Source organism: Strix uralensis, chromosome 28, assembly GCF_047716275.1.
Source record: "Strix uralensis isolate ZFMK-TIS-50842 chromosome 28, bStrUra1, whole genome shotgun sequence".
In the NCBI taxonomy this organism is placed as follows: Eukaryota; Metazoa; Chordata; class Aves; order Strigiformes; family Strigidae; genus Strix; species Strix uralensis.
Genome location: NC_133999.1, coordinates 2,609,629 through 2,625,182, shown reverse-complemented (window position 1 = coordinate 2,625,182; position 15,554 = coordinate 2,609,629). Strand labels below are relative to the sequence as shown.

At 66.2% G+C, this 15,554-nt stretch overlaps 2 protein-coding genes across 2 annotated transcripts; one reads left to right on the top strand and one right to left on the bottom strand.

Moving 5' to 3' along the window:
* Window positions 1–1,888: 1,888 nt before the first annotated feature.
* On the top strand, window positions 1,889–11,552 carry LOC141935664 (uncharacterized). The gene is made up of 32 exons (XM_074852097.1): window positions 1,889–1,906; window positions 2,892–3,062; window positions 3,176–3,492; window positions 3,820–3,898; window positions 4,001–4,149; window positions 4,227–4,322; window positions 4,842–4,895; window positions 4,987–5,058; window positions 5,745–5,771; window positions 6,003–6,067; window positions 6,168–6,221; window positions 6,311–6,365; window positions 6,451–6,516; window positions 6,629–6,691; window positions 6,774–6,806; window positions 6,886–6,948; window positions 7,028–7,090; window positions 7,214–7,276; window positions 7,355–7,417; window positions 7,578–7,628; window positions 7,742–7,777; window positions 7,876–7,938; window positions 8,014–8,076; window positions 8,197–8,232; window positions 8,387–8,423; window positions 8,590–9,089; window positions 9,179–9,278; window positions 9,350–9,979; window positions 10,113–10,206; window positions 10,332–10,585; window positions 10,674–10,715; window positions 11,135–11,552. The coding sequence occupies exons 2-32, from the start codon at window positions 2,987–2,989 to the stop codon at window positions 11,224–11,226; spliced, it is 3,456 nt and encodes a 1,151-aa protein (XP_074708198.1). The 5' UTR covers window positions 1,889–1,906; window positions 2,892–2,986; the 3' UTR covers window positions 11,227–11,552.
* Window positions 11,553–12,755: 1,203 nt separating this feature from the next.
* Window positions 12,756–14,182, bottom strand: LOC141935642 (surfactant protein C-like). Its single transcript, XM_074852056.1, has 6 exons — window positions 14,141–14,182; window positions 13,582–13,893; window positions 13,395–13,505; window positions 13,208–13,318; window positions 12,951–13,058; window positions 12,756–12,851 (listed from the first exon to the last, which is right to left on the bottom strand). Exons 1-5 carry the CDS (start codon window positions 14,180–14,182, stop codon window positions 12,960–12,962), a joined length of 675 nt encoding a protein of 224 aa, XP_074708157.1. The 3' UTR covers window positions 12,756–12,851; window positions 12,951–12,959.
* Window positions 14,183–15,554: the final 1,372 nt, after the last annotated feature.

Below are 15,554 nucleotides of genomic sequence, written 5' to 3'. Positions count from 1 at the left end.
CCCAGAAGCGGGGTGAGCACCCCAGGAGGGTGGGTGAGCACCCTAGAAGGTGGGTGAGCACCCTGGGAAGGGCAGGTGAGCACCCCAGGAGCGGGGCAAGCACCCCAGGAGGGTGGGTGGGCACCCCAGGAGGTGCGTGAGCAACCCAGGAGGTGGGTGAGCACCCCAGGAGGTGGGTGAGCATCTTGGGGAGGGCAGGCAAGCACCCCAGGAGGTGGGTGAGCACCCCAGGGTGGTCAGAGGGTGCCCAGACAGCAGAGCAGGGCAGAAGCAACTGGCAGCCCTGGCTGGGCCGCAGGGCCGCATGTGCACACGTGTCGCACGCGTGTGCACGCGTGTGCGCCGAGGGCTGTGAGTGACACCTGCCGTCAGGGCTCCGCCACTTCAGCAGGGTGGGTGTCACCCAGCTCTGCACCCAGGCACCCCCAGGCACCCCAGGGTGGGGGGTGGGTGGGGGGCAGAGCGCAGGACATGCCCACGATGCTCCCAGGGATGCCACCCCCCGCCTTGCTCCCCCCCACCCTCCCAGCTGCCCACCCTGGGGAGCCGGTGGGGGGGGGTCGGGGTGGCTGCATCATCCCCCCCAGGTTGGGGGTGTGGGTGCCCCCATCCCGGGGAGGGAAATGGGGTCCACCCACCCGCTCGCCACTAGATAGAGCTCCGAGTTCAGCCTTGCTTTGACCATGTGAGGGGGGGCCTCCTGCTTTGCGTGTCCCTTGTCCCCTGGCCGTGTCCCCCCCCCACAGGGATGAGGGGCTGCGGGGGGTCCCCTCGGGCTCCCAGTTCCTCATCCCATGCAGCATTCCCGGCACTTGTTGCCCCTGGACTAACACAGCCCTGTCATCCTACTTCAATATTCTCATCATTAACGTGATTTTTGAAGCGTTCAGTGTTACCGCGCGCAGTTACTGCCCCGGGGACACGCTGGGTGCACACAAGCATCCGGGCTCCCTCCCCTGCTCACTAACCCCCCCCAAAATCTTCTTTCCCTTTGGTTTTCAGGGACCTCCCACGTTCAGGGCCTGGCCTGGCGCAGCGGATCGTGGGGAAATCTCCTTCACGTCTTATCTCGGGCCGTTATTTTCCTCCCCCGACAGCAGAACATCTCAGGATGTGTTTTGCTCCTTAGCCCGGCGTTGCAAAACCTACATCCAGTCAAACCTTTCCCCTTCAAGCAAATAAATAAACCCCTGAAAACCCGTCTCGCTCTGCTTCCCCACGCCACCCCCAGCCCCCACGGCGCAGCCCGGGGATGGGAACGTGAAGGGGAGGGGGGCAACGGCCTAATTGATCTCCAACCTCCAGCTGGTCTCCCGAGAAAACAAACAGATCCCCCGCGAAAAACAAGCCGGGCTTTGAAATACTTTCTGTTTCCACCCCTCTGTTTCGCGGGTGCTGGGAAGGATGTTGGAGGGCTGAGTCCCCGCATGATGTAAACCCGTTATGTCAGGATCTGAGCGCTGGTTTTCCACCCTAATATCGCCCTTTTCATTCCCACAGGGCGCCCCGGGGACCCAGAGCTCTCGCTGGAGGTTTTTTCCCCCCCACCTCTCCCCCAGCCTGGGTTTCCCACACTGGTGTTCGCTCCCAGGACCCAGCTCTCCAGCTTTTCCAAGCCCCACACGACCGTTGATGATCTCCCACCCCATGAGCTCCTCACACCTTCCCAGGTTGACCGTGGGGTGCCCATGGCCTGTACCCCACTGCAGGCAGCTGCCTGCTCCGTCAGGGCCAGCCCCATGGAGCTCAGGAGCCTCTTCCCTGGCTCCAAGGCAGCTCTTTCTGACGTGTTGGACATATGATGTTTTCTTGAGCCCTGGAATAAATAAGCCCCCGAACGCACGTCCTCCCACGCAGGCGGCTCAGCTGCACCGTCCGGCGTTGCACCGGCGAAGGCGCGGGAGAGGTAAGGGGGTTTCCTCCGTCCCCACGCGATGCCGCAGGTTTTTCTCCTCCTGTTGGTTCTTTCATCCCTCAATTTGCTGATTCCCGAAGGGATCTGGGCTCCGGCTGCCTTCCCCCCCTTTCTTGCTGCGGCCGCGGTTGTGTCCCACTCATCGGCAAAGCCGGGCGGCAGGACGGGCAGGCAGAGCTGCCGGTGCTGACCCCCACGCATCGCTCCCCGCCTCCGGGAGCGGCGGGGGGATGGCTGCCACGGAGGGGGGTGGGATGGCTCCCCAAAACCCTCAGACAAGCTGCATGTCCGCTGCGTGGCCCCAGCGGCTGAGCTTTTGGGGGGCAGCCGGCTGTACAGGCGTCCTCGCAGCACTGGGGGGGAAAAACCCACCCAAAACCCTCCCAGGAGCCTTCCAGCACCTTCAGGACCCCCGTGTCCTGCCCTGTGTTGCCCCCACGCTCTCCCCAGCTGCTCCGTGGCTCACCGGGAGCGAGTGTTTGCAGCCCCGGGGAGCAAAAGGCGGCCAAGGAGGGGGCAGGATGAGGCCGGCGCTGGCTCGGCTCGGCCGGCCGCAGTGGCCCCGGGCTGGGCTGTGCTCCATGGACGGCCCGTCAGCAGTGATGGATGGAGAGATGGAGGCAGCGCTGGGCTTGCTGCCTCCCCGGGGCAGGTGGCCTGTTCTGGCCGCTGCCCGTTGCTGCCTGGCCACAGCCCTGCCTTCACGCCTCGCAGCTGCCGAACACGGGGGAGAGGTGGGGGGGAAAAAACCTCCAGCGAGAGCTCTGGGTCCCCGGGATGCCCTGTGGGAACGAAAAGGGTGATATTAGCGTGGAAAACCGCGCTCAGATCCTGACATAACGGGTTTACATCATGCGGGGACTCAGCCCTCCAACATCCTTCCCAGCGCCCGTGAAACAGAGGGGTGGAAACAGAAAGTATTTCAAAGCCCGGCTTGTTTTTCACGGGGGATCTGTTTGTTTTCTCGGGAGACCAGCTGGAGGTTGGAGATCAATTAGGCAGTTGCCCCCCTTCACGTTCCCGTCCCACCGGTGACTGGGGCATCCCGCCGAGCCGAGCCGTGCCGGGGCCATGGGGCCGTGCGGGATTTGCTTCCCCGTGGCTCTGCTCATCCTCGCCGCTGCAGGGACCCGGAGCCGGGAGGCGGGTGAGTGAGTGAGGACGTGTCGCGCCGTGGGACACGCGTGGCCCCGTGGGGGGGAGGCCACGCTCCTGGCCCACGCCGCCGGGATCTCGCGGTCTCGGCGCTTTGCCCCGCAGGTCCGTGTGCGCTCCACGTGCTGGTGGCTCTGGATGTCACCGACTACCTGCAGTCCAACCTGCAGCCCTACCTGGAGCGGGTCCTGCGGGACGTGGCCGCGCTGGACCACCTCACCTGCAGCCCGCTGGGCCTGAGCATCACCCTGCAGAGCACGCAGCGGGATGGGGACACGCTCTTCCAGGAGCGGCTGCGGGAGCCCTGGGGGGATGTTCTGCAGCGCCTGGCGCGGGCACACGCCTTCCAACGCTCCTACCTCAACCAGCCCGCCCTGCAGACCTTCCTCAGCACCCTGGCGCGGCAGGTGGCCGATGCCAAGGTATAGTGTCGGCACAGCTATTGCTTTGAGTTGGGGGGATGAGAACCCCAGGAGGGCAGGCGAGCACCCCTGGAGCTGGGTGAGCACCCCAGGAGGTGTGTGAGCACCCCAGGGAGGTCAGACAAGCACCGCAGGAGGGAAGGCGAGCACCCCAGGAGGCGGGTGAGCATCCCAGGGGGGACAGACAAGCACCCCAGGAGGTGGGCGAGCACCCTGGGGAGGGCGAGCACCCCAGGAGTGGGGTGAACAACCTGGGGAGGGTGGGTGAGCACCCCAGGAGCAGGGTGAGCAGGCTGCAGTTTACCAGCCCCCCCCATCCTCGTCCAGGTGCTGCTGGTGCTCACGGATGGGCTGGATGATGATGCGAGGAAGATGAAGGATGCAGCAACGGTGGCTTGGCTGCAAGGTGGGGTGGCAATGGCTGTGTGGGGCTCAGAGGGGTGAGCCCTGCAAGTGGGGAGAGCTGGAGGGGACTGGGGGCCATCCCCCAGCCCCCCATCCCCTCCAGACCAGGCCGACCTGCTGGTGACGGTGGCGGTGAACAACGTGACGGGGCTGGGGGACCTGCAGCAGCTGGAGTTCGGGCGGTGGCTGGCGAGCGGGCAGCACCTCGCTGTGGACGCGCCGGAGGCTGGCGGGGTCCTGGCACAGGAGCTGGTGAGGACGGGGTGTGGTGGGACGGGGCGGTGGGGACCCCGCGGGCTCTGAGCGGGGATGCTGCCCCCTCCCCACAGCTGGCCCTGGCAGAGCGGACTTGCTGCCAGATGTGTCCCTGCACCTGCGTGGGGCTGCCCGGTCCACACGGCCCCGCTGGCCCCCGGGGGGGCAAGGTAAGGGGCTGGGGGATGTGGGAGGGATGCGGGAGGGGTGCCCAGCCCTGCAGACAGCTCGGAGCAAGGCTTAGACCTTTCCCTTCCCCATCAGGGGGGATGTTTCCGCACCCCCCGTCGGCAGAGAGCGGTCCCATGCTTCCCATCCCTCTCTGCTGGGATGGGTACGTGGACTCATCGTGGCCCTGTCGGGCTCCCAGAGCAAACCCTGAGGCTGGGCCATGCCCACCTCGATGCTGCTGCCACGGTGCCCAAACACTGAGCAAAGCAGGGGGGAAACTGAGGCCCAGGGGGTGGGGGGGGTCTCACCCACGGTCCCCCGGGGGAATCACACCCCTGTGCTGCATGCCCAGCCCCAGATCCCTTTCCCAGGGTTAAGAGGAGCCCTGGGAGCTAAGCTCAGCTCAAGTCCTTTCCCCTCTGAGCTGGGAAGGGATCCTGGCTGCGCTGGCTCCCAGCCCGGGGTCATCATGGGGCTGGGGGGGTCACGGTGCCGCTCCCGGGGTCTCTCTGTCTCAGGGGGTGACGGGCAGCAAGGGACGTGCTGGAGACGAGGGCGAGCATGGACACAGCGTGAGTTCGCCGTGGGATCCCTGGGGGGTGGGAAAAGGTGGCCCCGGGGGTGAGGGAACCCTCCCGTCACACCAGTGCTCTCCCCTCCCAGGGGGAGCAGGGACCGCGAGGGCTCTACGGCAGCCGAGGGATGCAGGGATGCCCAGGACAGTGCGGAGCGAAGGTGAGGGCGGCGTGGCTGCCCAGGTGGCCAAGAAGGCCAATGGCATCCTGGCTTGTACCAGCACTAGCGTGGCCAGCAGGGACAGGGAAGGGATCTGAGCCCTGTGCTCCGCACTGGTGAGGCCGCCCCTCGATGAGTGGGTTCAGTTTTGGGCCCCTCACCCCAAAAAGGCCATTGAATGACTCGAGCGTGGCCAGAGAAGGGCAACGGAGCTGGTGCAGGGTCTGGAGCACAGGTCTGATGGGGAGCGGCTGAGGGAACTGGGGGGGTTTAGTCTGGAGAAGAGGAGGCTGAGGGGAGACCTCCTGGCCCTCTCCAACTCCCTGAAAGGAGGGTGCAGAGAGGGGGGAGGAGTCTCTTGAGCCAAGGAACCAGCGCCAGGCCAAGAGGGAATGGCCTCAAGCTGCGCCAGGGCAGGGTCAGACTGGCTCTTAGGAAGGATTTCTTTGCAGAAGGGGTTGTTGGGCGTTGGAATGGGCTGCCCAGGGCAGGGGGGGAGTCCCCATCCCTGGAGGGGTTGAAGAGTCGGGTTGACCCAGCGCTGAGGGATCTGGTGGAGTTGGGAACGGTCAGGGTGAGGTTCATGGTTGGACTGGAGGATCTTCAAGGGCTTTTCCAACCGAGATGATTCTGGGATTCTGTGGGTGCCCACCGCTCTCTGGCTGCTCTCCTCCATCTCTTTGCAGGGCTTCGTGGGTCACCCCGGGGAGCAGGTACGTCCCCACCTTCTGGTTTAGCCCGTGGCTCCCGCAGGCACCGACGGTGGCCAAGGCCTGGGGCGGTTGGCAGTGCTGGGGAGACCTGGAGGACGGGCAGGGAAGAGACAGATCCAGGGCGGGGAATGGGAGAAAGTCCTGATGGATGGAGGGCTGGGATGGCCCAGGGTGCTGGGGGAAGGGCCAGGACGTGGTTATTCCACCCTGCGCCGTATAACCCGGCACCAGCCCACGTCACCTCCGTGCAGGGACATCCCGGAGAAGCCGGTTATGATGGCGTGGATGGGGAGCAGGTGAGCTGTGCCGTGGGGCATCGCACCAGACAGCTGGTTCAACCACCCCTCCGCCCCAAACGGGCACGGACACAGGCACAAGGTCCTCTCACCTCCCCAGGGCGACGCAGGGACCCCTGGCCGCCCTGGAGAGAAGGGAACCCGGGGGAGGCAGGTGGGCACCGCACGGCTGAGCCTCGGCGAAGCGCCGCCCCCTTCACCCACCGCCTGGTTGCTAAATCCCTTCCTCCTGCCTTCGCTTAGGGGCGGAAAGGTTCCCGGGGTGCCCGGGGGGAAAAGGGACCCCCAGGCCTTTGCGGTGAGGTGGTGAGTAACGGGCTTGCAGCCCCAGAGCTCCACGGGGGGCTGGGGGGGCCTCGCTGAGCCCCATGTCTGCTCCTCAGGGGTCACCCGGGAGGAGAAGCCCCGAGCCCGGCACCCCGGGGTGGAGAGGAGATGGGGGTCCCCAGGTAAGGGCTGGCAGGGGCCAACACCGTGCTGGGGGATGCTGGTGCTCGGCGGGACCCTTCTGGGGAGGACAACCAGGAGCTCTGCTTCCCTCTCAACGCCTGTAATTTCCAGGGAGACCCCGGCCAGGATGGTCCCCCGGGTCCAGCGGGACCCCCAGGTCCCCCCGCTCACCCAGTAGGTGCCACGGGCAGGGGGGGCACCGGGGGCCAGGCCCGTGGGGTGGGGACGTGGCTGCTGACGGCGCTTCCCTCTGCAGAGCTCATGCCAGAAAGGGCAGCCGGGAGTGCAGGTGGGGCTGGCAGCGCACGGGGGACGGGGGGGTCCCTGCGGGGACATCTCCACACTGGAGCCCTCCTGTCTCCTTGCAGGGCAAGAAGGGGAATCGTGGCAGCCCCGGCCCCGGAGGGCAGAAGGGCTATGGAGGTGCCCAGGTAAGGCCAGGGCAGACCCCGCTGGCACCGGGTTCCTGGGGTGGGCACCCCCGCTGCCCCCTCTGCTCTCCCTTTGCAGGGGCTGCCGGGACCGCGCGGGACGAAGGGTGTGAACGGCCACCCAGGGAACAGAGGACTTCAGGTGCCATCCCCCTCCCTGTGCTGGTGTGGGCTCGTGGCCACCCTGAGCTGGTGGCCGTGCCGGTGGGTGCCCACCCCCCAGGTGCCCCCCAGCACCTTTGATCCCCCTTTGCCTTTCACCCAGGGTCTTCCCGGAGCTGAGGGCTCCCAGGGAGCAGCCGGCCCAGCTGGTCCCAAAGGGGACAAGGTGAGGGATGCTGCGACGTGGCATTTCGCAGTCGCACCCCCCCGCACCCGCAGCCTGCACCCCCTCTTTCTTTTCCAGGGGCAGGCAGGAGCCGAGGGCAGGAAGGGGAATGTGGGATCGCGGGGGCCCAAAGGCACCCTGGTAAGGTGGTGTCCCTCATGGGGGGGGGGGCATGGCATCCTCCCGAGGGGCTCTGCAGCTGGGGGTGGCATGGAAAAGCCATGGCCAAGGAAGCTTTGGGAAAAGGGATGTTTGTGTAGGTCCTACAATAATTTGCTTTGGGATTTTTCCCCCCTCCCAGGGCGAGAACGGGTGTGACCGGAGGGGTGCTCCGGGGAGGAAGGGTGCCAAGGTACTGCCAGCACGCAGCAGCGATGGGGATGGGTGGGATGAGCCCACTCTCTGTGGGGCTGCCGGGGTGGGGGGGGGTGTCCCAGCCCCACTCACTTGTGCTGCTTCCTCCAGGGCGCTCGGGGCCTGCCGGGGTACCCCGGGGCTCAGGTGAGTGCGTGAGGGGCCAGGAGGGGACGTGGGGACCTGGCCAGGGTTTGTGGGGTGCTGGTAAGGATGAGATCAGCTTCCTCCGAGTGTCCCCCCAGGGTGATGGGGGCGAGAGAGGGTCCCCGGGGGACAAGGGTGCGCGAGGGCTGCCCGGGCGCAGGGTGAGTACGGCGCAGCCCCCTCCCCACTCCCCCCCTGCCGTGCCCACCCAACTCAGCCCCCTGGGGCTGTTCCAGGGTGACGCTGGGAGCAGAGGAGAAGCGGGCGGCCGTGGCAGCGTGGGACCTCCGGGAGAGATGGTGATTCTCTGCAAATTCCCCTTTTCCTGCCCCGTTTCTGCCCGTGACCAGCCCCGGCGTGTGGGGACGTGTCCCTTGTTCCTATTTCTTCTTCATTTCTCTCCTCTCCTGCTGCTCCAGGGCCCGAAGGGCTCTCCGGGCATTCCCCCCTCCACGGTACGGTGTGGGGACGGGGCTCTGGCCCTGAGGGGTGACCTCGGGTGACAGCGAGGAGCTCTGTGGCTGCCTGGCCCCAGCAAGCCTTACTGGTTTTGTTGGGAAGAGCTGGGCGGGAGAGCTGGGCCTGACGCCGCTTTGCACATCCCTCCAGCCCTGCGAGCTCAAGACTTTCATCCGCCGGAGCTGCGGTGAGAGCAGCGGGGATGGCAGGGAGGGGACAGGGACCGGCTCGGTGGAGGGGATGAGGGGACAGCTGGATGGCGATGGTGGATGGGTGGCCACGGGTACCGTGAGCACGGGATGTCCCGGGGGGGCTTTTTCAGTGGCCCCTGAGATGCCACCATCCCCTCGCAGTCACCACCTCGCCCTCCTGCCCGCTCTTCCCCACCGAGCTCGTTCTGGTGCTGGAAACCTCCTCCACTGTGCCACCGGACCTTTTCTCCCGCATGAAGGAGCTGCTGGCCCTGCTGCTTCAGGACCTGCAGGTCTCCCCGTTGGGTTGCCCGGCGGGGGCTCGGGTAGCCATGCTGGCCTATGCGGCCACCCCCACCTACCTGCTGCGTGCTGGGGAGGCGGGGAGCGGGGCCGCGCTGCTGGGACGGCTCCGCCGCCTCTCACCCACCCGCTCCTCCCGGCGCGGCCGTTTGGCCGCTGCCATGCTCTTCGTGGGCCACCATGTGCTCAAGAGGGTCCGGCCGGCCACCCTGGGCAGGAAGGTGGTCCTCTTCCTCACCAGTGGCCGGAACCAGGACCTGGAGGGCATCGGGGAGGCTGCTCTGCAGTATGAAGCCCTGGGCATCGTGCCGGCGGTGCTCACCTTCACCCCGCTGCCCGAGGTGGTGCGGGCTTTCCAGGTGAGCTTTGGGGCTAGTGGCTACTCACCCCAGTTCTCAGATCCCCCCAGCCCTCACCCCCCCCAGCTCTGACTCTGCCTCGTGCCCAGGTTAACGGCCTCTTTCGAGTGGTCCAGCTCTCCGCGGCGGAGCCGGCCGGGGATGCGGCGGTGCTGCGGGACGCGGTGCTGCCCTGCGTCCTCTGCTTCGGTAGGCAGCCCCGGGGCGGCACCTGGGATGGATGTCGTCCCCCCCCCGACATCATCTCTCCCCCTCCCCAGACCTCTGCCACCCCGAGGGCTGTGCTGTGCCATCCCCCAACCCGCTGGACGTGGACTTGGCCTTGGTGGTGGACAACGCGGCCCCGGGGATGCCGGCGGAGAGGCTGGAGGCCGTCAGCGAGCTCTTCCACCGCCTCCTGCAGCACGATCCGGTGCAGCACAGCACCCGCATCGCCCTGGTGCTGACGGGCCCCTCTGCCCCCGCGCAGGGTTTGGCCGAGGTCCCTTTTGGGCTGCCCAGCTCCAGGGAGCAGCTCCGGGAGCGCCTTCGCCTCGCGCTGGTGCCCAGGGCGGCCGCGGCATCCGCCAGTGGCACAGTGGCATGGACCCTCCGGCACGTCTTCCCGCAGAGCTCCGGCCACCGGCTCCGCGTCCTCTTCGTGGTGGGGACGGGGGCCACGGCGCTGTGGGACAGGGAGGCGCGGCGGGCGCTGGGCCCCTTCACCCAGTGTGAGGATTTCGGCGTCTTGGTGCTCTCCCTGGGGCGAGCCGGGACGGAGCAGCCGGAGGCGGCCGTGCCCAAGGCACTGCCGGCCTGGCGGTACCACTCCCTGCGCCTGGGCTCGGTCCACCCACCCGAAGTGGGGTACGCGGAGAGGATGGCGCTGGGCTTCCTCAGGAGGCTGCGGGGTGAGCGGGGTGGGGAGGTTTTTTGGGGGGCGGCGGCATCGCTGGGTCCCATCCCCAGCTACTCTGGGAGCAGGCGGCTTCCACCCTCCAAACCTCCTCGCCCAGAACCTCCGCTATCGCTTCTGCCCCACAGCGGAGAGCAGTCAGCGCCCCGGCACCCCGGGGTGCCCCCGTGAGCTGCCCCCCCTGGGCACCAGCACCAGCAACCCCCCCCCGGGGACCCCACAGTGAGTGAGTGGCACTGGGACCATCCCCTGCGTGCGCATCCCTCAGGCCCCTACGGGGGGGACTGGGGGGCTGCACCTCCTCTTCGGCACATATTGGGGGGGTTTGCTTTGATTTCCCCTCCCAGGCCCCCCAAGGCCGTGCCCCACACCGGGATGCCCACGGTACCCCTGAGCCCCAGCAAGGGCCGGAGGGCTGTGGCCACCCCGGGGCCGTGCGCCCTGGCCAAGGATCCCGGCATCGCCTGCGCCCGCTTCTCCGTGATGTGGTACCACCGGTGGGAGACGGGGTCCTGCGAGCCCTTCTGGTACGGGGGCTGCGGGGGCAACGCCAACCGCTTTGGCAGCGAGCGGGACTGCGTCTGCACCTGCACCCACCCGGGTAGGTGAGGGTGGGCATCCCGTGGGATTTGGAGGGGGCCCAGGGGCCATGAGTCAGGTTTTGGTGACGCTGTGACCATCCCGGGCAGGTCCTGACGGCGCCGGTGTGGGTGAGAGCAACGTGACACAGGGTGAGGAGCACGCGAGGAGAGGGCTGGGTGTTTTTTTGGGGGGGTGACCGGTGAGCAGGGAGCAGGCAGGGAGTTGGGCAGGGCTGCCAGCTGATGTACCCCCCACCTTGCAGCTGGGGGCGCAGGACGCGGGGCCTTGGCACTCCTCACCAAAATGGTTCTTTGAGGGCCACCGGGAGCAGGGCAGGATCACAGAATCCATCACAGAATCACAGAATAGTTTGGGCTGGGACCTTAAAGATTTAGTTCCAACCCCTATGTTTTTTATATGCTTGGGTTAAAATCAAGTCCCCTCAAGGACAGGTTCCCCTCAGCCCAGGCTCCCCCCAGCCCGCCAAGGACAGTCACAGAGTGGTTTGGGTTGGAAGGGACCTTAAAGATTTATTTCTAACCCTCATGTTTTTTACATACTGGCGAAGCCGCCTGCCTGTCCCCGGGCAGAGCGAGCCCCCCGGCCCCCCACCCTGCCAACGCCTCTGCCTGCACCCCTGCACCCGGCTGCTGGGGCTGACAACCCCCCCATCGGTGGTCCTGGGTGCTCGCCGCACCCATCCCTGGGGTGCAGCACCCAGAGGCGCAGCGCTCGCCCTCTGCAAACCTCGCCTGCGCAGCCTGGAGAAACCAGGACGCTTGAATTATTGCACAAGGACCTCGGGGTCCTGCCAAGTTTCTGAGCTCCTCTTCAGCTCCTCCATCATGTTGCGGTGGGGGGGGGGAGGCTGAGGCCTTGAAAAACTCTACACACTCCCCGCCATCCGCTGCTGCTCCAGGTGGCTGCCGGTGCCCGGGGCTGGTGGTCAGCCCGGGAGACTTTTAAATAAAATCCACGCCACGGTCCGTGCGTGCCGGTGCAGCTGGGCTGGGGGAGGGCGAGGGTTTGGGCGTGGGGGGGTCCTGGAGCCGCAGGGGGCCCTGGCCGGGCGCCCCGTATCCCGGCCAGCCGCAGCTGCGCTCTCCCCATGGGGAGCAGCTTCCCCGCCTGCCAGGAGCGGGGAGAGGGGGGGGGCCGGGGGGCTTGTGGCCCCCACCCCGCGATGGCCACAGGGCTGGCGGGAGGCAGCTGCGCTGCTGGCGGGCTCCTGTCCCGGGGGGGCTGCGGCTGTGCTGCTCCTCGCTCCCCCCCTCTGCCCTGGATGCTCGACCCCAGCTGGCATCCCGGTCCTAATAACGCCTGGTCCTAATAACGCCTGGTCCTAATAACACTGGCATCCCAGTCCTAATAATCCCGGTCCTAATTATCCTGATCCTAATAATTCTGGCATCCCAGTCCTAATAAACCTGGTCCTAATAATCCCAGTCCTAATAATCCTGGTTCTAATAACACCAACATCCCAGTCCTAATAATCCCAGTCTTAATGATCCTGGTCCTAATAATGCCAGTCCTAATAATGCCAGCATTCCGGTCCTAATAATCCTGATCCTACTAACACCGGCATCCCAGTCCTAACAATCCCAGGCCTCGGGCGGTGGCCGGTGGCCATGTGGCCGCCTCTCGCCAGGAATAGCTCCCAGACCTGATTTCCCCCTTATCCTTTATTCAGCGCCGCAGGGCGGGAGAGGACGGACAGATCTGTCAGGACAGCCTGGGCTCGGGCAGGGCTGGCAGGAGGAGGGGGCAGCCTGGGTCAGTGCCGGGTGCCCTCGGGGGGTGCCCCCAGGCTGTGCCCCAGTCAGAAATTCACTTCCCAGAGCCCCTAAATACAGTTTTTAAGGCGAAGGAAGCCGGGAGCTGCCGGGAGCCGAGCAGGGAGCGAAGAACTGGAACGGCGAATTTTGTTTCTTTAAATGTCATGTTTTTTTAAGCTCATTTTTGCACTTGGGTTTGGCGAAGCTGAGAAGACTTAAGTGACAAACCAGCTGTCCCCCGGCACAGCAGCAGACACCCACCCGCCGCCTCCAGCCCCCCCAGCACCGCGGCTGCAGCAGGGATGCGGCACCGCACGGTGAAGCGGAGCCCCCCCACTCCCCCTACACCCCCTTCCAACACCAACCCCCCGACCCCCCAACCTCCTCCTCGGCCCCACGGCATCGTGTGGGGCCCTGGCGCCTCCTGAAACTGGGGTGAGGCTGGTGGGGGGAAGCTGTGGTGATGCTCCCGGAGGGACGGAGGGGCTCCGGCGATGCCCATCGGGGATGCTGCAAGGCAAACCTGTGAGGGGGCTGCTGGGTGGGTGGGGGTCCCCCAGCCCTCCCTGCCAGCCCCCTGTCCCCCCCCGCGGCACCTTTTGCACTGACCCAGCAAGACTAAGCCCAGTAGACAGGGATGACGGCGCTGCAGAGGATGCTTGCCGTGGTGCCCAGGAGGGAGCGATCGCCCAGGGGCATGGCGAGCTTCTTCTCGGCCTGGCGAGGGGAGAGAAAGAAAGAAAAACGAGGCAGCAGTGCGATGCTGCACCCCAATTCTCCATCGGGGCACAAAGCACCATGCCCACGGCATCGCCATGTGCCCCCCCACACCCCATCCTGTGCCCTGCGGGGTGACCAGCACTTACCTGCCGGCGCTGGAAGGTCTCGGTGACAGCGTCCAGCCCTGGAATATTGTTCTGGTCCATGCGGGTGATGTAGCAGGCGCGGTGGAGCTGGGATCTGTAGCTGACCAGCAGCTGTTTGCAGACAGATTGGGGTCAGCTCGCTCCCATCACCCCTTCCCCGTGCCCCCCCCGCCGTCTCCCCACTTACATTCTTGTAGTCGTAGACGACCGTGGCCGGGTTTCCATCCCCACCATCCACGTAAAAAGTGGCCACGTCCTCTTCCCAGGCCGGTTCTCTCCACAGCCCCATCCTCAAGACCTGGGGGGGGGTGGATTTTGGGTTCACCACCTGCTCACCCCCTCCCCGGGTGTGCCGGGGGGGGGTCCCTACTTACGGCGTCGGCGTGCCGCTGGTCTGCGCGCAGCCACATCAGCAGGGCGCCGGCGATGATGACCACCAGCAAGACCACGACCACCACCACGATGAGGAGGCACTTGAGGTGGTGGCAGCCGAGGAGCTTGCGGGGCAGGTAGCAGAGCAGGCGAGGCACGAAACAGAGCGACCGCTTGATGCAGCTGGAGCAACTGGGGCATTTGCAGCACTGGGGCAGGCAGCACCGGGCGCATTTGGCGCAGCAAACGGCGCAGGATTTGCAGCAGCAGCAGAGCTTGCAGCAGCCGGAGCCGCAGCAGCCCTTCTCCGGGTCCTGCGGGCATGGGAAAAATGGGGTGAGGGGGATGGAGATGGGGGATGAAGGAGGGATGGGGATGGGCCCCCGTCCTGCTGCCTCTGAGCTCTGGGGACGCAGCGTCCCGCGGGCTCTTCCTCCATCACACGTGAACTGGTGCCTCGCTGGGATAAACTGGGCAAAACCTTGTGCTGAGCATCTCTGCTGGGCACAGGGACACCCCCAGTGTGACCGTGTCACCCCGCTGCGGGTCGCAGAGACTCACCAGCGGCTCTTCAACCACCACCTGCTTCATGTTGCTCTCCATGGCTTCCTCCTCCTCCTTCTCCTCCTCCTCCCAGCCCGGGCTGCCCCGCAGCAGCTGGGGCAGAGAGATTTATACTGGGCTGCTGGGGTGGGGAACGGGGTGGCCCCTTTGAAGGGGCTGGTGGCCCCGGTGTGCAATCGGGCTGTGGCGTGTGATCCACTTCACCCGTGTTTGCTGATCACCTTCCCCGGGGATGGGCTCTCCTGGGAACCCACCAGTCAAGAGGCCCTGAGGACACTTGTCCCCAAGCACAGGGACCTCTCCGCTGCCCCAGAGCGAATGTCGGGGCCAAAACAAACCCTCCTGCGTGGGTCAGAGCGGCCATCCAGGGTGGAGCATCCGGCAACAGGCGAGAGCTGGCTGGGTGCCGGGGTCCTTTCGCCAGCTCGGGCACCTGGAGCTGCTCGAGGAGGGACATCAAAGCTTTCCCACGCAGGGCTGGGGTGGCAGCGGGGTCACCACGAGCTGGGGACAGGGACCCGGCTGGTCCTGAGGATGTTTGGGCACCGCGGGGACTCGGGTTGCCGGTACTGGTGTGGGTTTGCACCCCTCAGGGTTTAGGGGGGTCCCAGCTCCAGTGTGTCACCCCAGGCGGTGCCATCAGTGGGGCAGGGTGACACCACTGTGCCCTTGGTCGTGCCTGGGCAGGAATCTCCCCCGTGGTTGGGCTGAGGCTGGAATCTCTCCAAGCCACCCCCAGGCCCCCTCCTCAGCCTCTCAGGAATTCTTGCAGCCAGGTGTGGGGGTGAGGGTGTGCCCCCCGTGTTTCACTCAAGCACGGCAGACCCTCGAGTGGCTCCTGGCTGTTTGTTTTCCGACACCACGAGCGTGAGAGGCTGTGGGAACCCTTATCGTGCCCCCTCCTCAGCCCTGCTCTTCACCGGGGTGACACGGGGGCAGGGCCGGAGCGGGGATTTCGGGGAGCAGATTTGACGCATGGCAACGTGCAATTTCCCTCCTCTTCCCAGCAAAGATGTGACCCTTGAAAAGTTAAATCATGCTCCCCAGCACTGCTGCGCTCCGGGGGGGCTGGCTGGGGTCCTCCCGGGGTCTCTTTTCTCCCTCCCAGCCCCCCCTGATCCCCCATTCTCTGGTGCAGGAGGTGCCCCCCCAAGGATGATCCCAGGTGTTTTGGGGCAGAGGAGCTGGAGTTGCTGGGGTTGGGGGATGTATCAGGGGTGGGGGGGAGCTGGGAGCAAGCGGGTTGTGGTGTCCCAGGGCTTGGGTGTCCCCAGGGATGTGGCACAGTCCCTCTGTCCCCATCTTCACGAGGATGGGGACACGGATGGGGACATTTCCCAGAGGGGTGGCCCAGATCCCGCAGGGGTGCCGGAGCTGGCTGGAGGGGCAGAGGCTGCCGCTGCCACCTCGT